The following is a 24,882-nucleotide window of genomic DNA, read 5'->3' on the forward strand; positions in this document are numbered from 1 at the left end:
TGAGCTTCTGCAAAGATTATATGGATTCAGGTTAAGATTTTTTGCCAAAAACTCTCTGACCACCTTCCCGTCTAATTCTGCCCTTAACTCACTTACTAGTGTGCTTATATGTGACTAAACCAGAGATGACATCAGCTTGGGAGAAACGATCCACAGCAATACCAGCTTTCCTCACTACCCCGTGGTAGGGCTGGCGAGCCAGCATAAACACCAGTTTCATGTCATCACTGTCTGCATCTGTGGCATAAATGTACTCTGAGGAGAGGACCACTTCTTCACCCTCCAGGCAGTGGAGCACAGGAACAAGGCCTGTTCGCATAACAGGTGGCTCGTCATTCACAGGCAACACCTAATCAGAAAAATAATTTATTTTATTTTTCATTTCAGTGGAAACCCATTGTTTTAATACATTTCTTTCCAGCCCAAACCAGCAGTATGGTGTCAGTGTCAGAGTACATCAAGCTGTCTCTATGAACAAAATGAAACCAGCTGAATTAGAGTCACTCTTAAAATTCAAAGACAAAAGTAAACCAAACTAGATAATTATAGCTTGAGAAAGAAAATTCACTCCCCATATTTAAGTACAGAGAGAATAATTCCAGACAGAAGAACCCAAGCTAGAGCTAGCACAAATGCCTTTCAGCTAGTACAAGCCAAATCTCCTCTCAAATTTGTCACATAAACCTGAAAACTAGGGTCGAAATGGAAGCCTAACAAGTCCATTATCTTCTGATTTCCAAGGGAACGCGAAGACTTTCAGAAGTCAAGCTTTGCAGTCTTCTACACAGGCAATTGCTCTCAGAAATATGCAACACACTGACCTTGACCTGCAGGATGAACTCTACAAAGTGGATGCCATCTGTGGCTGCAAAGAGGACATCATCAGTGAGAGTCTCAGAGCCATCATGCCGATAACTGTGAAAAAAAAAAGAGCTACACAGATTTCACACAGAAAAAGAAGCTGTGCTTTGTGGTCATGCCAGACAATGTGGATCCCCCCCAACATAAAAAGCCGATCCCTGTGCAAGGGTGTCCATCTAAGACTGCTGATTCCAGATCAGAGTGTCATCAGAGGGCTTGCGGGGTCTCCCACAAGAAGAAAACACCCAAGATAAACCAGATGTCAGCTGGGAAAATGGTTTCGCTGAGGCCTTGTCATCTATGTTCTGGCTGCTTGTGAGGTGTCTACCAAACACGCATGTCCTTGCTGCAGTAGGTGCCCTCTTTGAATAACAGATGGAAACAGACTCAGCGAGCTCTAATTCTGTGTGCGTGTAGAAAGTCGAGTCTTGTTCTTGCCACAAATAAAGTAGCAAAATTTTCATCTCTAGGTTAATCAGTGTTAATACAAGTTTTCTTGTAAACTAGCCAAGTTTAATAAACACACAACTTCCTTAAAAGAAAAAAGCTGGCAACATTGCCTTCTTCACAGGAACTGCATGGCTGAATTTGCCTCCTCATCTGCACGGGTCAGTGCTTTATAGAGAAATCTATCTACATCAAACATGGTCTCTAGCTCCCGCTTCCTGGCCACACAACAGCTCAGTTTCCACAGTGACCATTGCAGTCCCAAGGCTCAGCCAGCAATCTTGGCCTGGAGCAGCTCTGCCAGAGCCGTGCTATGGTGAGTAGGGCTAGCTGTATCCTCTGCACCTCGCACCACTTCACTGCAGGGCTTTCACTCCAACTGAGAGACTCAGCCACTACAAGAGGAAAAGATATCCACTCTTCTAACCTGACTGCCAGGGTACGCAGGTCCCCACAGGAAAGCCTGTCACCTTCATTCATGGGAATGCCATCCAGCTCCACCACTCCGTGCTGAGGCTGTCTCTGCAGGAGGAGGAGGAGACGCTCCTGTTTCGTGTCCACGTCAGAGATGAGAATGTGTCCCTCTGTGACAGGGCTCAGGCCACCCTCTTCCACTCTCAAATGGCTTGTTAAAACCTGCATGGAGGAGAAATGCTGAACCCTCTTTTCTACTGCACCTCCAAACATACACCGAACAGGGCAATTTCAATTTGCTCTGGTATGAGGACGTGTGACACCTTAAAAACCGAAATGCCAAAGGCTGTACTCTTTTCTGCTGTGTTAGGAAAACCTAAGGAATTTACTAATAGTAGGCCCTAATACGTGCAGCCCAGTCGTGATGCCATTCACGGAGGCTCCTGGCCTTCGCAGGCAATAGGCAACACAAAGAGGAGGGATGCAGTTTTGCTAACCAGAATGTGACATACGTATTTTTGTACAGCCACTCAGACTCTGAAGGTAGCCCTCAGCTTATTTCGCACAAAAACTCACTCTGCACACTCACCAGACTTTGCCTTCCACTTCAGTCCCAAAGCAGGCTACGTGCAAGACACTGAAACCCTGATCCCGTGGAAGATTTATTTTTTTATTTCAGTCAGATCAGGACATCTCTCTGCATTTCTGTTTCTACCCAAAGCCATTTCCAAGTCCTTCCCTCTCACCTTCACCACCACCTTACCTCTGGGGCTTGATTGTCCACAGGAAGAATTGTAATATTGAAGCAGATCCCATACAAAGTGCCACCATGCTGATTGCTGACGGAAAAAATAAACTGGACTTGCTGCGGTTCAGGCCCAATGTCCTGCAGTGGCGGCATGTAGGCAACTTTCATATAGTTCACAGCATGCTGCAAAAAGAGAAGAGGGGTGCATGTAAGAAGAGATAATGGGAGTAGCCATAATTCAGCTTATTAGGGACCTTTCTCATTGCCTGATTAGATGTTTTCCGAACTGTCAAAATTAAGTCCAGAAACTTTGCACGTACTCTTTAGCTACTGGCAATACCTTGATTAAATGCATCTTTAGCTACAAATCAGGTGAGTAGAGGTTCAAATTTCCAAACCTGCAGCAAAAAATACTGTTTATAAGTGGTAACAGAGGCAATGGCCTTACCTTCTTGATGGAGCCCTTTAAGAATGCTGGTCCCAGGGCCTTTTCTAACTGTGACTTTAAAATAAACAATTCATCAAAGCATAGCTTTTAATGTAACATCTCCCATGGCAGCTGAATTTGCCCTCACCAGTATGAATAAACTGCACACCCTGCCTCCCTGGGTGAGGGCAGGCCAGTGAGAGAGACTAAAATAATCACCAAAATCTTGCATCCAGATCATATTAGGCATGTGATTAAGGATTTAAAGGCTCAGAGCTCTCTTTGTGGTATTGCAATGATCACCATTATGCAACCTTAACCATACAGCAGGATATAAAACAGGACACTTTACTGATATTCGTAAGACATCTGTCAAACTACAGAAGCGTGAAAACTGAACAACAAAATCCTGAAAAAGGCCTGTTCCAGCCTGTACCATATCTATTGGTGGAGACACTGAGAAGAAGCAGGAAACTGTCGAGGCCTCATTTCCGCATTTTGTGTATTTTTTCCTTCCTCTCAACGCCATGCTGGAGCCAAATTCAGCCTGCCCTGAGGAACTGCAGCCACTGCTGGTTTCAAAAGGCAAGTTGTGTTTACATATTGCAGAACTGAAGTATGATGGAAATTTGTTTTAAAAGCTGGAATTGAATTAGCAAATTTTTGAGATTCTTAAGCAGAGCTCGTGATAGTACTGCTCCTCGTTTTTCACCTCTTGTTTTCCTGTCAAAAAGAAGCTTGTAATTTTTTTAAATTGTTTAGAACTGGTTATGGTATAAGGCAACATAACAAACCTGAGTAAATGACCGCAGTGCAAGAGCAGCAGGATCCTTGACCAGCTTGGGGATGGTGTCCACCATAAACAGCTTCCCAGCATCTGAGTGGCTGTACAAAAATACATATGTCACATCCTGGCTAGCGATACTGAAGAACAGGAAAAACAAAACTCACATAGCTCAATCCTGCATTTCAAATTAACTTCCCACTCCCAACTGCATTGAAAGGAAAACCATTTTTCTTTCTTCTATCCTCATTATTCATTTAAACATTATCACAGAAAACTGGCCACAAGAAATATTTTTCAGGATGGTCTCGAACAATCATTGCATACTTTATAAGCAAGCTCTGGGTTTGCTACAAGTGTGTCTCTGCACACCCCAGATATCATTTACACCACCTGCAAGTCTAGTCCATCACATTCTTATTACTTACACACCTGCATTTATCTTTACATAGAAAAATAAATTATTTCTGGTTTTCATGCATCTTATAAACTTCTGAAATGAACCAGTTTCCAGCAAGCCAGCTTTCCAACAGCAGTAACCAGCAAACTGGATAACCATGTGACTATTTGACTGAAGAGGGGAACAGCCTATACAACCTTCTTCCCCAGCTGTGTACTGATCCTCTGTTGCTTGAGGTCAAAATTGAAAGTGTTAATCTTCAACTTAAACCATACAACGGCTGGATTTTAAACTTTTCTATTTAGCAAATTGTTGCCCATGCTGTCATGAATTTACCAAATGGTGAAACAGCATCAGTGTCATGTAAACTGCTAGTACACCCATTCATCCCATACCCCTATCGCCCCTATAACCTGTTCTACCTGCATTCTGCTCCGCAGGTTCCTGGTCCAGGACTGGGAGTCCTTCACAGTGCCATGGCAATAATACATATCCCAGAAAAAGCTGTAGCCCCTCATCTTCTCAGTCTGGGGCAGTCCCAGGTCAGCCCCACTCTAGCAGTTAGGAGAGGGGCTGTGACTTGTGCTCAAGGCTGTACAGGATCCCACAGGCCAGTGTAAAATGCAAGTCCAACAAAAGGAGAGAAAAAATTTCAGGTGCTTTCCTTCTTATTATTTCTTGCTAAACTATGCTTTTTTTTTATTAGTCTCTGTATTAGTCTGTTGCTTTCAGCTCTAGCTCACCCTTAATCATCAACAGGAGAACTGCACCCAGCTATTGTCACCTGCACTTTAAGCAAACAGATTAAGAACCTGAGACACAAGCACGCTACTGAGGCTGCAGGTCATCGCACTGTCCCACCTGAAAGGTATGGCAGGTCACACCTACCCATGCGTGCAAGAGAAAAATGGGGAAGTGGTTATGGTGTATGTGAGTTCCCTGTCTTGCTCTTCCACATCTATGAAGTGGAGATGTTTCTTAGTCAGGTGAACAATCTCAGTCTCCTTAACAACCAGGTGACGGGTCGCTCCTGGGGCTTCTCTGGGTAGCTGATCGTCCACAGGGATAATGTGCACCATCATCACCTGAAATCAGGAAGACAGTGAAATCAGCAGCCACTCCTCTCAATAAGTGTCCAAGCAGCTGTTTATAAACATGCACATACCATATCATGAACACACGAGTAATGGAGTTACACAACAGTTAAATGCAAAGCCTATGAATCTTAGTGGTTTCCCTTTAAACTAATAGCAAAGTTAAATTCAGTATGTTGGACTCCTCGGTGAAATAAATAGTATCTTCTCAGTTGACTTCAGAAGGGCTGTTAAGTTTATTTGTACTGTCTCCAAATCTAATTTGTTTTCAATGTTTCATTTTACAGTGTAGGAAAAAGTCTTTGCAATGGACTTGTCTCTCTGCAACCAGGCAGAGAGAATTAGCCTATGAAAAGCAAGAACAAGAGCTAGCTCTGAAGAACATTGTTTGTGCTGATGAGCATGGTGACGGCAAACAGAAAAGATCTATACCAGTTTGATTTGAAAGTCTGTCAGAAGGTGTAAAATCATCAGCCACTTGAAGGAAAAATGCAGGACTCTACCAAAGATGCTTCATTTTCATACCTGTGGCTCTGAGAGATTGGGAGGGTCATGGCTATCACACAGCACGAACTCAAGGGAATCTTCAAATACTTCTCCTCCCAAATGATGATAATAAATTATTCCATTAAATAGATCCCTCTGAAGAAAACTGCTGACAGAATACCCTGTTGAATTGAAGAATATATCTTCTATTGAACAGTGTATGATTTTAATAATTCATTAAAATTATCCATTAGCTGTGCAAGTAACTGGTGAAGCATAATGTCCTCTTTCTCACCCTAACTAGGGCAAGCCCTTTGGAATGTTATCTCACTGTCTTCCACATTTCCTGAAGATCATCCACTTCTTTTCTATGTCACTTAATGATTACTCAAAAAATGAAGCAACACAGCCAATGGGCCTAAAGCCCTGTTCAGACAACGAAAGAGAATTTACAGGACTAGCAGCCTCTTCAGTCTAGTACAGGAATTTCTACGTTCAGTTAAATGGAAGGAGAGCTTTCTCGCTCTTTTAGCATCGTTAGCATCATCTAATAGCTTTGAAATTGTCAGGGATCCTTGCAGATAAAATAACTCCCAACTAGCCTGACTTTTCTGGAGGAGAAAAGGACAGTAAGGAAATAGACTCAGAATGGAAGAATTACGGGATAAATGGTGTTCACAGGTATAGTTATCCTGGTGCAGAGACCAATATTAATTGATGATGGGGATTTACACTACAATGAAAGAAGTCCAAATTTGCCATGATTTGTCCTGAGCCAAAGTGAATTGTCTTATTGTAACATTTAATGTAGTTGAAAAAGGAGGGGACAAATAAAAGCATGCTATTGTGGATGTGTTTCATTACCTATCAAGTTTTGTCCTGGTTTCTTCATGATTTCTCCAGCCTGTGGTGCCTTGGTAATATTGAATAGTATGTAATCATCACTGGAATCCATGTCAGAAGCATGAAGCATGGAGCCCTGAATCAGGATCGACTGTCCCTCATGAACTTCAATGACCACATTGCTGATAAGAAATGGAGGGCTGTCATCTTTAGGGAGGATATTGATGGGAAACTTATGGCGAATACTGTGGGGGCCATCGAAAATCCTAAATACCACAAAGTCCTTAGTAGAATCACTGTCATCGTGATGGTAGTGCACAACTCCAGCCTGAATGTCAGAGACTGTGAACATGAATCCTTTCCCTCCTGTCAAAACAGTGGAAGAATACGCATCAAAGACATGCAGTTCAGCCTGGAGGAGAATCCTTCCACCAATAACAATGTTATTAACGGAGAGAGAAGGAGAATGCATTTCTAACTAGAAAAATCAAACGTAACTTTACCTACTGGAAACAAGTTTGTAAAAGTTGGAATAGTTAATAAAAATGCAGAATTTGGAACTGTGGTAGCAGAGAAAATCCTCCAAATGTCCATTGCACTAAAGACAACTGGAGATATCAAGGACTTTTAACTGCGACTGTTTCCACTTTAATTTCAACTTCCGCTTTCTTATCAGAACATTTTACAGGTATTTTAAGCATCAAAGAGAATATGCTTTATAATTACGGCTCAGCATTTCATTGCAAGTAAAAAATAACAAGTGGGTCTTGTTTTTTCTGCATATTGAGGTTACTGTCTATAATAAGACAATTTTACAACTCTGCTTCACTAGACATGTTATGCACACACACAAATATTCAGGCAGGTTAAAGGTTTCAAGAACTGCAAGCTGGTGCTGGAAGAGATGATATCCCCAGGGCCTCCAAGGAAAATATTTTTGTGCCTTCCATGCTGCGTAACGTCAGCAGAGACACACACCCACTCCCTTCGCTCCTTACTTGAAGAGAATTATGGACAAACTTTAGGATGGAGAAATACCTGCCTCACCACCAAACAAAAACCTGTTAAAGGTGACAGAAGGCAGGGAACAACACCATACCTACCTCCTTCTTTCAGGGCTTTCCTTTAGCTCTAGGACTGGCATTACCAAACACAACAAAAGAGCATTCAAAACATTGGGTGGATTCCCTGTTCCCTGCAGTTAATTGGAATCCCTCCACTGATTCAGTAGGCAGTGGCTCAGACCATTTGCCAGCAGCATTAGAGCATCTGGAGGGCTAAACCCGAGCTTTCCTTTAAAGTTGGAACATCAGTTGGTGCTTGCTAGACAAAAAAGACAATTGCCAAAAATTGTGGTGATGGTTTCCTTTGCATGTGCTTATGCAGACACATAAAAGGGAATAAGGCACGGTCACTGGAGAAGAAATATCCACCCCTGGCTGGCCTACGGGAGGCTGAGAGACCCCAGGGGGCTGCATGCAAGGATGGGACTGCCACCACGAGATGTGACCTGGGCTCTGTATGCACCTGCAGGCACAGCTGGTCTGCTGCTCCACGGCCTGCAGCCCACTCCCTGGCTGGCTGCACAGCCCTCCGTAACACCATTTCTGGGGCTGAGCCTATCTAACACCGCTGACACCACAGAGTTTGTTTGTAGTATTACAGGAGGATGATCTTGCTGAAGTCCTTGGCAGTAGTTTCCTGAGATGAAACAGACTTCTGAATAGTTTCTGTTTTCACTAAATTCCAAATACCACTTTCCCTTTTTCTTTAAATAATTGCTTTATGTCTCTAGGTGATGCATTTTACATAAATACATTTAACTATCAAAAAATCCAGCACTGATAGTGGCAGCATCTTTCCACCATGCCAACAGCAGAGTGACTTTTTTTACCTAACCATTTTCCCAAAGAGAGCAGCACTGTGCTGACTCATAAGATTGCAAAGCAATATTAGTAATATTGACAATGCAGAAGGCTAATGAATTAGAAGTCTAATTTAATTGCCACTTTTTGAAATAAACCTTAAAGCTGCCAGCAAATAACAACCGTATCCAAATGTTTTCTGTATTTTCCAACAGTTCAAATTCACTCGGCCTTCCTTAGCATCTTCCAGCAATAATGTAAAAAAATAGAGAAATACAGTGACTGCATTTCGCCTAGGTCATGCCAGCTCAATGAAAGCATAGCCGATTTCTTTAAAATTTCAGTTTTGGGATGTAAATGTATGTTAGGAAAGTAAAAGTTGCAATACCAAATTTTTCAATACTCTTGTTTTAATCCCCATGTCTAGCGTGGATGTAGCAGGGGAAGCCAGGGCGGGAGGGCAGAGCCAGGCTGGGTCACAGCTTCTGCCCATCAGTGTGTGGCCGTGGCCGCTTCCCTTGGTGTGGGTCTTGCTCTTCGCACCGGAGGGGAAACCTGCGGAAGATGCATTCTCATGCCCCGGGTTTTCTTGTTTCCTTTGAGTGACACAGAGCAATATATGGGTATTCTGGCATTTCTCTTTTTTTTGCAGTGGCATTGCAGCACTGTCTTTCGGGGAGTTACCCATCCTCGTTTAGCCTTCGTGAGACAGGGCAGCATCAAGTCTGCTGCACGCTGTTGCTAGCTGCATTAGCTCACTTGGGCTGAATTCACCTCTGGTGGAGAAACTAAGAACCAATTTCATTTTCAAATGAAAGTGGTGTGTAGGCAAAATGCCAGACTTGCAAGTATCTCCCCTTTAAGGATGCGGACAGCATAAATACACTATTTGCAAAAGTGTCTAAGCTATGCAACTGACTTTCTTTATGAGCTTGTAGATTTTTTGATTGCTTACTATGCATTCAGGTATTTCCTTTCACACCTTCATTCCCTTGTAAGCCTGTCTCTTATGCTGGCAGCCCTCAGCAGGGACCGACATACGACAGACTCTATAAACACCTTATTGACTGTCACATCATTGTAGCCAGTTGTCACTAGAGACCATGGTTCTAGGCCCTCAAGTTGAAACAATTTACCTCTCACTGTGAGCCGCCCATGCTGTAAGCCGTCAACGGTGACCAAGCGAACATTTTGGATGTCATCGTTGTCTACAATTTGGAAGTGTTGCCATGTGATCGGTCGGGATTGCCCTTCCAGGAGGTTGAGGCCTGCAAAGAGCAGAGCATTATTTCACCAAAGCGTCGGCAACATTCAAGGCTGTCAGCATCTAACCTTTCTGAAGGTTTTTGCAGTCAGGAAAAAAAGCATGTTTAATTCCCTCTACATACGTACCTGTGACAGACATTTCAAGGCCAGCTTAAAAGCTCGAGATCAACTTTTATTCTGACATCGCCTTAGTCAACTGTCTTTAAGGAATTTTTTTCAGAGAAATAACATATTCTGGTTCCAAATGATAGACTAGCTAGGCACATTTCTGGACATTTGCACAAACTGGAGCATTGCACTTGCAATCTCACAATGTCTGAAACTGGGCACTCAGCTTCCTTAGAGAGTCTGCATTTAAAAATATATATTGATCTTCATGACGGAGGGCAGTATCTCCTCTTTTTACTCAGAGAGCCATTTCAGGTGGGGCTTCTCTGGGAGACATGAGGCCTCCCCTCAGCTCCTTCCCTTTTCTACTGCTCTTTCTCTGCTGTTAGCTTCAAGACTTGTTTGACCTTATACCTTTGCCTTTTGATGATTAAATATCAATGTACATTTCACTCTAGATGGGAGAGCCTGTCCCCTCTCCAGTGCAGGCATTATAAATCTGTTTGAATTAGCCTTAACCCTGTAAGGTTTCCAGGCTTCAAATGGCTGGCGGTGTATCAGGACCTCTTCTTCTAGTTGTTCGTTTTTGCAGACTTCCACTTTAAACAATACCAACAAGCCTTGGTCTTTCCCACAGACCACCCTACTACTATTCCATCACATATTTGTCTTTATTATTTATACTCTTTAATGTCCAGTTCGTTCTTGAAGAAAATGCTGTATACAGAAATCCTGATTTTCCTGTAACTCCCTTTTTTCTTTTTCGTTCCAGTTAAAACTTAAGATTTTTTTCAAGTAGTTGTAACATATTCCCCCCAAAATGGATAAAGGGAAAAATAGATTTACACTCCCTCAGTTTAATGATCCTTAAACTCCAGGTGTAAATCTGAATTTTAGAGCTTTGTCAAATATCTGTGTCAAAGTGTTATAAATTCTGTGGCAAAATAAACTGAGGAAAAGAGATCTCACCTGTATTCCATGAAACCCGAGGAGCGTTTGTATCTGTTGTTCTGATAGAAAGATGCACAGTGATCGGTGAACTCCTTTCAAAGTAGAAGTCATGAACCTCAAACTGCACCTGTTGTGAAAACAGACAAACTATTGAAAAAAACCAGCCTGAAAACCAGCTGTACCTCAAAACACATATAGTATGTTCTTACCTGAGAGAACTTAAAGTCTTCTAATAATATGCTAACAAATAGCCTCTAAAAAGAGCTTTTGAGGTTCTGCACAAAATTAAGTATCTGCCTTCTGTGCTCTTCACAGTGAATGCTCGGAAAGTTATTTGGGAATGTGTGGAAATCAATGGGAAAGATAAGTATTTTTCACTGTTGTTTTGGGTACAATTAACACAGCTATCAACATAGGGCTTTTTTAATAGTAGTAATAATAAGAGGGGGAAGGGGCACTTCCCACTCTTTTAACATATGTAAGACCAAAAAAAATTATGAAAGAAAAGATATGGACTGGCACAGAAAAAATAGTAAAAAAAAAAAGAAAATGTCAAACTCCTGAATTGTGAAACTCTTGAATTGTCAAATTCTTGAACCTGTGATCAAACAATGCTGAAAACAGAACAAAGATGCACTTCAGGAGCAGACGGTTTGGTAGGATGGCTGATCCTCATACTAAGGAAACAGAAAGGAAGAGGGTTCTTGTGACAGCCAAGGTTAAAAAAAAGACAATCCTTGTCAGCATCAGGTGCCAAAGTTCCTGTTACTGTTCCTCTGCTTTCCAGGCCACCCTTTCGCCAGCTTACCTTGCTCTGATTTTCCGTCTCTTCAGTTTCATTACTTTAGTACCAACCTTTTTGTTTTGTTTGGGTTATTGCTTAACTATCTTATCAGGAAGTTATTTTATAACTATCAGCATATTTATATACTCCTTTACCTCATTTCTCTTCCTCTTACATCTCCTTTTTAAGACTATTGCTTATTTCTCACAGTGCTGGCACACTGCTGAATTACACAAAATATCTAGCAGTACTGGTAATTGAAAAATAAAGTAACACTGTACCCGAAGTGGGAGGCATTCACTGACAGCACTCTGTGGCAGATCTGGAGGGAAAAACATCACTAGCAGCCAACACGGAAAAGGTGGAAGTGGTGCTCTGTTAGCTCCCATAAAACATAAATATATTCCTGCAGCCTTGGTCTCATAGATCAGCACCGCCTATTTACTCACTTACTCCAGACCCTGCAGATACCAGCCTGCTTTCATCGTTTGCACAATGTTCTCTGTGTTAGTGACGTGCTTTTAATCCTCCCAGCAGGAACTGTTGAGTCCCTTTCTGTTATCCCTATACCACTATTGCCGCATTAGGTAGGGTGCGAGATTGAATGGCAATCCTGACATTTAGCTGGTCCATCTTTCATGGCTTTAAATATGTCACCTGTCCACAGGTCACAGGGATCAGTACTGTCACATTGAGATAAAAGCTATGTGGAAAAGGCACCACTGATCCTTCCAAAGGCTTTTGGTTAGATCTACAAGTAGTGTTGTTCCCCTATTCCCTTCATAAAAAAATTAAAAAAAAAAAAAAAGAACCAAAACAATCCGGTTTAGATATTCTTAGTCAGAGGGGATAAAAATCTTTCAGTGCAAAGAAATTCTTAAGTAGTGAGCAACAAATATCTGATTTGTGTTAGACAGTTAAGCTGATGAGTCATAGGAGAAAGTGGCAAAAGATTTTACCTCTGCTCCTGCATTGCATGTGGCTAGAGAAACACCTTTTTTTTTTCTGAAAAATATCCATTACAAATGAATGCATTTATTTACAGCTTAGTGAATCTTAAGGAGATTAAAAACAGCAAATGCTCATACATTACACTTACCTCATAATTCCTCCTCTCTGTGTGGCTGTTATTTGGAGGCTGATAAGCAATGAGCGTGTCACTGAGATCTTTCCACGTGAAGGAGCCAACAGCTTTGGTATGGTCAGATAGATGAGTGATGAAGCCCTGTGGAGGTGGCTTGGTAATGTTGAATACAAGCAGGGACTTTGGAGTTTCGTTGTCTTCAGCATCAATGGTTGTGGTTGTAATGGGGGTTAAAATAAATTGATCTACTTCCAGGATGAACTTTGCCATCGGGGCAGCTTTGGGTATTTGATTGGGAATAGCACCTTTAATCTGAACAGGGAGCCATGCATATTCAGTCTACAACAGGAAAAAATGAGACAACTGAAAGATCAAAGTGAAGCAAACAAAATAAATTCAATTTCCATTACCTTCACATAGCTAATTGGGGTACATGTTAAAGCAATAATTATTTTGAAAAGAAAAATTGAAACATTTTAATAAGAAAATGCCTAAAGTAAATATTTAGACCTCATGAAAAAGTCTTCCAGGTTCACTAGTCTTATTTGTGTCCTTCATTTTGGGCTGAAACAACTTGCTTAATTTGATGTGAGTTTAATGAATAACTTTACCTGACAGAAACATGCACGAGTCATTAATTATTATTAACTGAATATGTTCACACAGCTTTTAATTTGTTAATTACTATATATGTCAAAGTCAGTGCAGCTCATGCTCTATAAAAAAGGTGGAATTATGCCAGAATTAATTTTGTTCTCAGGCTAAACTTCTTATGCCTGCCAGTAAACAACCAGAGGTGTTTCTCTGTAGCCATAATGGTCTAAGCATAGAGGCATGGAGATAATGCATTTCATTTGCCCAGCTGGCAACATTGTAAGAACTGAACAAACTTTCAGGATTGCTGTCTCTCTTCAAATGTGAAAAGGAGCAACGAATTTAAATTTTTTGAAAACCAAGAAGACAATCAGACATTGTAAGGTTGCATAAAAGTCTACCTTGTGCAGAGTTTTGCTTCTGCTGTCTGTGAGATCCAGCCTCACAGGAATATAATCGGTGTCAGGTGAGGGAGGGTCAAGGTGCTGATATCGAATCCCCATCCTCAGAAATTCTTCGCAGCTCATTTTTGTGTTGTGAACGACTCCCAGTTCCAGCATGCAGCTCCCGTTTCTGCACTGCTGGCCCAGGCTGTGCTCTGTAACCCAGCAGAAGCAATAGTGAAACAGTTACCGGAGCAGAAACCAACATCGGAAGCCTGTCTGTATAGCTAAACTAACCCTGATAAAAAGCCGGTGTGATGAGAACTGGGACTCCTTTCCTGACTTAACTTTTCCTACAGGTTTTTATTTTCATCTGACATCTTCCAACTCCAACCTCCCTTGGTCTCTTGGGTAGGTGCTGCCTCCAACAACTCCCTGTGCTGTTTCTACCAAGTCTTGGCACTCCCAAAGCTGTCACATTGGTCCGCATGTCTAGGAGCCAAAAACAGACTCCAATCGGGGGGGATTACTGACCCAAATCTGTGATCTGTGTTGTGCCCCACACAAACTTCATGTCCCTTTCAGTTTCCATGATAGCTCAAGCTGTTCATTAAACTTCACATGACCCACTCTTACCCAGCACGTCTGAAGCAACCCACTGGCTGCAGACTTAATCTGCTGGGTCTCTTTGAACCTGCTAATACAAACAACCAAAGCACATCATACTAGGGCCTGGGAAGAAGCTTTGTGGCTGATCTCCACGAAGCTGCTCTTGCTGCACTTCCCTGGTGATGAGCTGGCCGTGAGCAGGCAGGTGGGTTTCTGAAGAGGCTATGGAAATGGTGCAATCCAGGTTTATCTTCCTGTCATAGTCAAAAGCGAGGATGTTCTTGTCAATCACCCTGGACAGACCATAGTACTCAGGGACCTCCAGGGCACGGGAGCGCATTTTGATGATGTTACAGTCTGGCTCAAGTAACTGCACATGGAGGGTGAATGTTTCTACAAACGTTTCAGTTTCTGTAAACCTGCAGGTGATAGAAGAAAATGAATTAATTATGCATCTTCACATCTTCTGGCACTCTGTGAGTTTGGCATTGGCCTCAGCTTCTAAATTGAATTCTCACGTGCCCTCCAACCCCAGATCACCAGAGACCATGAGGTGCCAGACACTGCTGCCCGCCTCCTCATACTTGCAAAAATGGTGTTTGTGTGAAGGCAGAGCTTACTCGCTGTGTTTATACAAGGGTCTGTGTCCCTATCAGCAGGACAGCACAGAACATACAGTAGTCTGAAAGTACTGTTGTCACTTTCAACAATAAAAAGAGAAATCACTGGTTTTCTGCAGTAAACAAGCAATACATAATATTTATTAATACTAACAAATGCATTATTTAAGCATATCTGAAATACATTGTGACAAATGTTTCTGTAAACAAATGGTCACTTGTTGACTAATGCTGCTGCTACTGGGTCTAAGTAGTTACGGTATGTACAGCTTTTACCATGAAAAATGAACAGCTTGCTCTTCCTGAGGGCAGCTGTTCTCCTGGTAACAATAAAGTGTGATCTCACACCGCTGCCTACCTGTACAGCCTAAGCATGACCATGTCTTCATCTAAGATTGGACAGCCATTGTGGGTATATTTGACTTCATTAGGAAGGAAGTGACAGTCAAAAACCTATGAAGGAGAAAGAATAGACAAGTACAACACTGTCAAGGATGTTAACTTCACGGCTTCTGTTCCACTTCTCTCTGACTGTCAGGAATGCATCAGACTAAGGAAATTTTTATTCTGTACTTTATTTCTATGAATAGGTATTCACCTGTTCTGTGGTCTACCAGTGAGAGCCAGAGCAAGCACTTTAATGTCAGGCTGCTGGCACTCTACAAGGGAATGGGCATGTAAAAGTGATTGTTTCAGGCTGCCAAGTCCCTCTTCCAGCGCAACAAATTGAGCGCATGCTCGCTAGCACTGCAGCCCATGGACTTACGGATGCAGTTGTATTCAGCAGAACTGCAGTGGATCTGAAAAGCCAGCAGTTCCTGCAGTATAATATTAGATTTATTAGCTTTTAAAGTTGCTCGTGGTGATAGCTTGATTATACAGTAAATCCTGCTTTATGGCAACTACCATTGGACTACAAAAATATGATCCTGTGAAATTTCTCTGTTGGAAACTTTGCTAGCTCAGATTTGTTACGTGTTTTTGGAACACTGACTTTGTACCAGTAGCCTTTTACCAGATCAGATGTCATCTCTGTGCCATACAACACCCAGCCCCAATGTCAGTGTATTCCCACAGCATAAAAGCAAACAGAACTTCTATATTGTGTCCACCAGCTAATTCAAAAGAGACTAATTCTTATGACACACCTGATAAAGGTCAAATTTGCAAAGATGGCTGGCCACAGTTTAACCATCTAAGACAGACACTTGTTCCAAGCTGATTGTTTAATGGTTTGTTAACTTGCGAAAGTAAGGCAACGAGGAAAATTCCTGACCCAAATGGAAAAAAGATTGCTTTGGAGAGTTGCGACACACCCATTCTTTGGAGCAGGGATTCGGATTCTGCGGCACAGGATTTTCATGTCCTCGCATATGCCAATTTGCAAGTCTGGTAAGTTACAATTCCCATGTAGCTATATTTCTTTATAGAGTTTAACAACTGAAAGCTCCTAGCATTGATAAGACCATGTCTATGTTATCCTTGTGATAACAGGGAACCCCTACATAGCCTATATGTAAATGGAGGATACTCATGTTTCATATCTACAGGGACACAGGGCATATTCTTGTCAGCATGAAGGCAAAAGCTAAGCATTTCATTTCCTGAGTGTCTCACTGTGAAACTCAACATGGTTTTGATTCAGTTTTTATGGGTAGTATTCACGCATGATTAGTTCTTCTACGGACTAAAGTAAAATCTGTTCAGCATTCACTAACAGACCTGATGAGGCCATAACTAATAAGGATTAATATACATATGTGGCTGACTGACAAACCACATCTTTTTGCAGAAAGAAGAGGTCATTTCTTACTACCCGTCATTTCTTAAAATACAGCAAAAAAATCATGAAAATGAAGTGGCTTGCCTGAATTACCTACATCTTCCCAAACACTTTGGAGGATGGTGAAATGAAAGGGGGATTTTAGTGGGGTTCTGAAATGTTGACTGGAAGTGCAGTGCATAGAGAAAGTCTTTGGATGGTCTGACTTTCAGTGTAAAAATAAAGTAATACTTTAATTCCTAAATTAGTTGTTAAAGCGTAGGTAACTGAAGTGCATCATGACCACTTCATGGATTTACAGTAAAGGATATAAGAACTAGTGACCTTTGTTTCTTTCTAACCATTACACAGAATTAGAACTTTCATCTTTCTACAATGAAAAAATAATTAGAGTTTATCAGCTTTCATTATTACTGGCAGTGTCCACTTCTGCTGAAGTTATTCTTAGATGCTCAAACTATGTGTTAATTGTTCTATATTCCTAGTGATTTTAAAAATACATTGCCTGCTTTTAACTTTCATCAAGAAGCACATTGTACAATCTTTTTTTTTTAATGTAATGAGTTAATTGATTATCAGATACATATACATGGACTTACCACTCTTCCTATTGACTAAAATAATCTTGGAATAATCTGTAATATATGGTGTTATGGAAAGTATGATTTATTTTATTTGTTGGGACTGCTTAGAAAGGAAGGACAAGAACAGTTTCTGAAAAACAAAATTGCTCTCCTATGATGAATGTTTTGACTATGTTGTGACTGGTCTATTGTGTATTGTTTTCAAATGTCACAGAAATATGTGTTTTGTTATTTTTCAGTATTTAAAAACACCAATGTCTTTTTCTTATTTAATGTCTTTCTTTCTTAGTACAAGCTAACATAAAGGAAGGTGATTAATTAATTAGATAGTCCTAAGTGATATCCTACCAAAAAAAAAAAAAAAAAAGTAGTTAGGTGGTGTGTTACCTTAAAGTAAAAAAAAAGTACATTATATACAAAAGCCACTCATATTACAGCTTCCAGTAGTTTAATGTTGTACACCGAAGATGAGATTCTTTACTGAGGTAAATCAGTGTAGAGCCCTCAAAGTCACTAGGGTTTTTGGTGACATGTAGGTCTGGTGTGCACTTGACAATGAGATACTGCTCAGATGATGCATCCCTGTTCATATCAGAGGGGGCTGCCTACAGCAGAGGAGATAGTTTATCATATCAAAGAATTAATTCCTTTCGTTCTAAGACATCGTTAGTTCCATCTCTTAATTGATAACAAGGGGATGGAAAATGAAGGACCTTTCCACAAAGGTCTGTTACCACTGACTGACAGTCATTTTATATATGTATAAGACACAATCTGCTTTGCAGAAAGAAACATCTTTTTTATGTTTCCTAATATGTTTCCCTTTTATATGAACAGGCAACTCTAATTGTCTATGAATTCACTGGGTAAGACAAAGGAGATCTAAATCTTTTCCTAATTACTGTCGAGCTTTGTTTTTTTCTACTTCAACTGCTTTTCAATTACAATTTATAATTAAATTGTCATACATTCCTAGGACATTACTCACTTCAATGGCAGTAAAACAGATCAGACCAGAGACATTTTCTGGCTGCAGAATTTCCTGGTAGAAAGAGCATGAGTAGCTCGGGGGGGGCTGGACTCTGGCACCTTTTTTCAGGAATGGTGAAAGCTCAGGCAGCACTTTTCAGTGTCTGGCTCAGGATTTTGTCATTTAAAACAGAAACCCTCAACTTACAAATGCCCTCTTGTTCTTCCCCAGCAAGGAAACATGACTTGAGATAACCAGACTGCCTATCTCGCTGGCAGTTTCCCTGGGGAACCCCATGTGCTGGTGCCTCTGGCACTCCCACCTCCCCACAGCTGCGGAGAGGAGAAGGCACCTTTCCTAATGGGATGGCACTCAGGCCAGGAGCCATCCAGGGAGGGTATCCCAGGCACCACCAGCAGCCACAGCCCCTCTCAACCTGATACCCCAGGGCCACCTGCCCAGCAGAGCTCACCCCTCCAGATGACATGTGCCTGCAGCCTCCAAGAGCCACACCTGGGCTCACATCAGGGCCATGAAATGATGAGCACTTGATGGAGGTGGGATTGGGAGTGGGGAAAGGCAAGGACCCTAGGTATTTTGGAAAATAAGGTATGGTGAGTACACATCTCCTGGGGTCTCTGGACCCTGTGCTTGAAGCATTTCAGGTTACAAAGGACAAAGTGGCTTTTTCAAAATACCTGGGTCCTACTGCATTTAGAGGCTGCGGCAGAAATCGAAAGCCAAGTCACTCAGCCAGCCAGCCAGCTTGCCTACAGAAGAGGTTTGCCAGCAATGAGACATGTAAGTCTCTCTTTTTCTCCTCATGGGCCAAACTAGACTGGGGAAGTGGAGAGGAAGGCCTACTGTCAGAGCCCCCGTGCTGACAGAGAGCAAGCCTTGGGGAAGTCTCAGCAGAGGTACTGCACATCTTGGGGCCAGTCTCTAGAGAAGATCATATATTGCCCTGGTCATCGCCTCCTGTTTTCCCTGGTGTGCCTCTGCTCCTTCTCAGCTGAAGTACTTGTCAGTGGTCTGCAAAAATAATGATGATGGCCAAGCCAGAAGCTTTGAAAAATCTTTTGAGATTGGTGCTCCTGCATCCGCCTTCACAGAGACCACCAGAAACCTCAGAGAGGATGTTTAAAACAAGATACATATACAAACATATAGGATTGTATGCTGCATGGTACAATTAACAAAACTTTTTGAAAATAGACAAAACCTGTTTGGTTATGGTTCATTTTAAAATCATTCATCTTCTATCTCTACCGTTACATCTTCATGTAAATTACTTCCAACTCCTTCCTGCTATGATTCAGGTGGGGAGATTTGTGAGGCAAATGAGTAGCAGAACGGTGATATGTGAAATACATTTCATTAATCCTACAAGCTTGAAATTTTAACAGAAAATATTTTTTAACGTATTTGCCATCTGCTAGTTATTTAGCTGTAGCAGAGCAGAGCAAACAATGGTGTACACAATGTGCTTATTGTATGTGATGAATTTTCTCTTAATTGCTCCCTAAGTAATGGCTCCGTGACTAAAATGCAAAATGCCCTAGCAGGCTATGCATTACCCAAGGGGCACTGGTTACCCTCACGGTAGAAAAACAAGCAGCTGAGAGACAGGATATCTCCTAACCGAAAGTTTTAGAATACCCATTCTCCACTTGTGAAAGGAGACTTTGACCGAACTCCCTTTTATGCACTTGTGTTACTGAGCTCAGCTTTTGGATTTCAGGGGTACAGTTCTCTATCAGCTGGCTACTTTTAGCAAAAGGCTGAATCTCACAGGCCATTCAGTTTCATGCCTTTTATTCACTACCCAAAATAAAAAAAATCAATAAAGCAACTCTTCCTGGTTTCTCCCACACCTGCACACACATGGACACACAGACCAGCACAATGGAGCCCAAATACCTGTGGAGTTAGTTTCCCAACCCTCTGTGTTATTGGCTCATTAATCACAACTTCTACTTTGCAGACATCCTTCTCTCTGGGGATGGAAAATCTGAGGTCATCTTCTGACAGGAAGACAGACTGTCCCTTCATCACTTTCACCCCAAGGTTGACACTAATAAAGGAGGAGCATACAACTCTTAGTACCACAGGCAGCAGTAGAAACAACCAGCTTTTCTCAAAGGGCTTCATATTATGAGGGGGTGCCAGCTCTTTTCCACCAGTGAAAATGTTCTTAACAAAAGAAGTCTTCTCTTTCTCCGCCAGCAGATTTTCACCATATAGTGAAGGACCAAAATGTTAGTTGCAGGTAAAAATGTACCACATATTTTCCATTAAGATGTACCCCTTGACTGAAATTTGGACAGGGGCCTTTCAAAATATCCTTGGTTTTTTTATAAAATTCATTGGTCAAGCCTGACAAAAGGATGAATGTGTTCTCAGGGTACTTTTAAGGTTTGTTAATCCTGGAAAAAAAAGAAAGAAAATTGATATAAGGCATTGTGCAACTATTGGGGGGAAAAAAATAACCACACAAAAAACTTCACCATTTCTTACAATTGCAGTTCATTTCAAGCAGCAGCTTAACTTCACCTTTGAATACTATTAAGTGCACACATGCTCTGAAAATTAGCTACATACCAATGAGACTTCTCCCTCAGTGGATCAGCTCTCAATATGAATTCCAGGCACCTTTGATTTGTATGCACATACAAACACTTGCTGTGTAGGATCCTTTGTTACTGGCCTTTTTTACTGCTGGACCAAGTAGATATTAATAAAAGGGTATGAGCATCCAAGTAATTTGAAAGTGCAGGTGTAAGAATTCGTCCAGATTAAATATACCTGAAAGTGGGATGAAGAGAGAGTGGCCTTTTGTTAAACTTATTTTTGCTTTGCCATTGAATGTGGGGGGCAAAATTCAGCCTTTAGTTGAAAACACCTTGCCAGTGCCTCTCTAATCTTCCTGCTATAGCATGTAACAATGCCAGGACGTCAACATAGAAACATATAATATGGCATGACAAAGCTGAATTTTTTCTTTTTCACAAAAAAAACCATGAATCATTCTGAGGCAAATTCAGTGGAAATAAGGAACAAAAGATAATATGAAAGAAAATTTACACAAGATCCTCATGCCCTCAGTTACAGCGTATCTTCATCTTTCATGTTTATAAACTCATAAGAAAAGCATGGTTCTTCTGACATTGCACAAGCACTATTGAAATCCTCATAAGACCCTAATTTCTAAAACCGTCCAAAGTAACTGAATCTATGGCCCAAAGAATAGGCAATGGTATTGATTTAATTAAATTTTATGACATCGTAAGAATTTCAAGCTAGTAAAGCATCAATATTCCTTCAGTTTCTTTTAAATTTTTAGTGCCCTGACTACTTATTTGCACAGTCTAATTTAACCACAACCCTCCCACCAACACTGAGCCTTCCTGAAAGTGAAAAAAAACCCAAATCCATGTATCTCTTTATTTTCTTCATTATTGTTAACAAATAAGTGTTCACTCTACTGTTTCCAGCAGGATGAACTTCTGAACAGCCTACAATTGTATGTACGTATCCACCCGGTTTTACATTTCACTAAAAAATATCAGAGTTAAGAATTTCTTTAAAATTATTCACTTCCTAAAGTAACAAAAGACAGATCCACTCACTTCAGCTAAGATTCAAGATTGAAGACATTGGTACTAACATATGTTTAAAGTTAGATGTATGTTGACTATGTAGTCTGGGCCGCAAATCTTAACTCTTGTTTTCTAGCTTTTTATCTGAAAATCTTTCCATTTTGGTCCAAAATTATGCAGCTAGATCAGTCTGAACAAAATCTAAGAGAAAATGTAGAATTCTAGCCAGAGGAAAGGGAATGAAACTCATGGTTGAAAGTTTTTTAACGTGTTCCAGAGACAAATCAAAATCTCAATTCTTTTTAAAAAGTTTACTTACACAGACAGCTTTTACTAAAATCCAGATATGTAAATGTGCCCAAAGTACTTGCTAATTTTTGTTTCTTTCTAGTGGGATGGATATGCATAGCACTTCATTGAAATAAGCACATCTGAGACAGCACTCCACTTCCTAAAATTCACAGTTTTTGAAACACAGTCTGCAATCCTATAAAGGACAACTTGGAAAGAGGGAGAGGAAAACAGATTACACTTCAGCCTCCAAGTGAGAAAGTATGGTTTGCAGCAAGTGCACCCTTTTAACCTGAATATCTGACTGGCATTTATCATATAGTGCACAGATTGCTAGCATTTATCAAATATAATCTGTGTTTTCTTAAAATACCAGCTGCAAAGCATGGAGAGATGTTCTGAGTGAAAACTTTCTCTATTGCTGTGCCCTCTTCCTACTTCCTGCATCGAACAAAGTGAAGATAGGGCTGAGGGAAGTAAAATAACTTCCTTGGCATATGTCTCAAGAAGATGCTCTGCCTAACACCTCCTCTGACTTCAGGCATGCTGGGATCCTTGGCCAGCAGGAAGCTCTTGGTGCAAGGACTGCAATGGATTTTAAATGCTTTGACTCCAGCCCCTGATGAAGAAGCGATGCATGAGTAAGTCTCAGCTAGTTTTAGAGAAGACCCAGTTTCTCAAGCCATAGAGGGTCTTAGATAAGAAGAAAATAATTAGGAATTTTGGACTCTGACTAGGACCTGGCAAAGTGCTAAGAGGTAGTCAATGACTCTGAAGCATAGACCTGGTGGTTTACAGCTCATGACAACGCCAGTAACTTCGTGCTCCATAATACCAGACTGGGGCATTGATTTACAGTGCAAAATGCCTTTATTCACAGGGCACTAGGTACCTTATGAGAAATGATAAAATTAAAGCCTGGACAGTTTTGACTTTCTCCACTCCCACTATCCCACCTGGATAGCTACCACAAAAACACTCCATAGTTCAGAGACAGCCTAACCACCAGTTCAGAAATGGCACTGGTCGGGAAGTGTATTGCTCTCTTTACATGTTACATATGTGCTTACAAGAAGGGAAAGCCAGCTGTCCAACAGGCACTGCCAGAGTTGTTCATGCAGAGATGTCTGCAGCTCAACTCTGATGAAGCTCAGGTCAATCTCTTTCTGCTGCCTGCCCCATAAACCCCAGCACTGGGTGCAGGTATAAACGTCAGGCACAGGCAGTGGTTTCTTTGCTGCCTTTTCTTACCCTGCATCAAACACGAAGAGCAGAAAGGCTCCAAGAGGAACCAGGAGCATCCTGGCCAATTTTGTGGTGGTTGTGTGAGCCATTCTCTGCTAAAAATTGGTCCTATGTTGTCACTGTGCATTACAGTCTTCCTTTGACTGCTTTTGCTTGCAGACACTGCTCCTGTATCACTATACACTTTTGCCCCATATGTTCCAGCAATTGGCCCCTACTTGTCAGCTACAGGGCTGTCTCCTTATGTGCCCAAGTGAAGATCTTGAGAAGTATAACCTCCCTTTCTCAATCATTTATCCAATGATAGCAAAATGAAATGACAAGAGATCCTTTCAGTACATAATGGCAATAAAATGAGAAGGTTTTGGAGTGAATGCCATCAGATTAGCATTCTCCCCTCTGTGTGAAGAAGGCCATTGCTTCAGCAAAGTTGCCTGTGTGCTACACGGTACTTATGCTGAGCCACAGTGACAGCGCACTGCTCTCCGGCAGCTCTACAGCTGCTGGTGATGCTGCTGCCATATTTTGTGGCTGGGTTTTTACTTCCTTACAGTCTCCTTACTTCTCTGCCCTTAATATCACAGCTGAGCCTGATTCATCCTTGCTATGCCTTGGCATGTCACCTGTGTATCCAGAATGAACAGATGACTGAGGCACTACTGAATTCCAAATGCACCACAATATTTCAGATAAACTTAGAGGTTTGATGAAATAACGTTGTTCATGAACAACACATTAGGGGAATCAGTATTTTTAAACTAAGGTGTTTCCTCATTGACTTGCTAAGGGTCTGTCTATATGGCAAAACACCTGAACTAGCTCCAGGTGCACTGTGTGCCTACAAGCTTACAGAAAGCTACCAGCTTTGGTCCCGGAAGTAAAACAGCCATGCCTGTTCAGTGATCTATCATATATTAGTTGTTATCTCTCGGTGGGGATGGAGCACATGATTTATGAGGAGAGGCTGAGACAGCTGGGTTTGTTCAGCCTGAAGAAGAGAGGGCTTACTGCTGTTTTTAGACATCTAACAGAAAAGCGCAGAGAGCCTGGAGGTGTACAGCAAAGGGACAAGATGCAACCCACAAAATTCGCAACAAGGAACATTCACATTAGATATTAGGGGGAAAAAAAGCCACAGTGAGCATGGTCAGTGGAACAGGTTTCCCAGAGGGGCTGTGAAGTCTCCATTCTCAGAGATATTTAAAAAACAACTAATCAGGGCCTGAGTAGCCCGATGTAACTTTGAAGCTAGACTTGCCGTAAAAGCTGGCTGTGCTGAGAGCAAGGGGTGGGAGCAGTTACCTGCAGAGGTCTTTTACACCCTAAATCGTGTGATGACTCTAAGCTGAAATGACAGAGCTGTCTGGCTCCCAGGACCCAAGTTAACTACCTGGTGTATTTTTGCAAAACACTGCATTGTACCCCCAAAATTGTCCAGTAATTCCCATGAGATCCAATATAAAACCATACTGGTATGAAAAATGTGGTGACAAAGAAAGAGACCTCCTTTCCCATAATTAGAGGCAGACTGGCCAAGCTGACCCTGAGATTTGGGAGCTTGGAAAAGGAGTCCCGAAGACATGTCCAAGGCATTGTGCAAGGGACACTCAGCAAGGGGAACTCTGAGGAGCTCCTCATCTGC

General features: G+C 41.5%; 1 protein-coding gene across 1 annotated transcript in view; it reads right to left on the reverse strand.

The window, feature by feature from the left end:
* Positions 1 to 20,256, reverse strand: part of LOC103920354 (FRAS1-related extracellular matrix protein 1-like) — a 44,497-nt gene extending 24,241 nt beyond the window's left edge. The window contains exons 1-15 of the mRNA XM_009328062.1: positions 20,026 to 20,256; positions 15,127 to 15,221; positions 14,266 to 14,567; positions 13,558 to 13,754; positions 12,578 to 12,901; positions 10,713 to 10,821; positions 9,506 to 9,637; positions 6,526 to 6,870; positions 5,701 to 5,843; positions 4,970 to 5,166; positions 3,692 to 3,782; positions 2,486 to 2,653; positions 1,736 to 1,944; positions 822 to 915; positions 97 to 349 (exon numbers count right to left, since the gene is read on the reverse strand). Of these exons, the coding sequence (XP_009326337.1) occupies positions 97 to 349; positions 822 to 915; positions 1,736 to 1,944; positions 2,486 to 2,653; positions 3,692 to 3,782; positions 4,970 to 5,166; positions 5,701 to 5,843; positions 6,526 to 6,870; positions 9,506 to 9,637; positions 10,713 to 10,821; positions 12,578 to 12,901; positions 13,558 to 13,754; positions 14,266 to 14,567; positions 15,127 to 15,221; positions 20,026 to 20,256 (2,890 nt within the window). The remainder of the gene's footprint in view (positions 1 to 96; positions 350 to 821; positions 916 to 1,735; positions 1,945 to 2,485; positions 2,654 to 3,691; positions 3,783 to 4,969; positions 5,167 to 5,700; positions 5,844 to 6,525; positions 6,871 to 9,505; positions 9,638 to 10,712; positions 10,822 to 12,577; positions 12,902 to 13,557; positions 13,755 to 14,265; positions 14,568 to 15,126; positions 15,222 to 20,025) is intronic.
* Positions 20,257 to 24,882: the final 4,626 nt, after the last annotated feature.

The sequence above is a fragment of the Pygoscelis adeliae genome, unplaced genomic scaffold (genome assembly GCF_000699105.1).
Source record: "Pygoscelis adeliae isolate BGI_AS28 unplaced genomic scaffold, ASM69910v1 Scaffold45, whole genome shotgun sequence".
NCBI classification, from domain to species: domain Eukaryota; kingdom Metazoa; phylum Chordata; class Aves; order Sphenisciformes; family Spheniscidae; genus Pygoscelis; species Pygoscelis adeliae.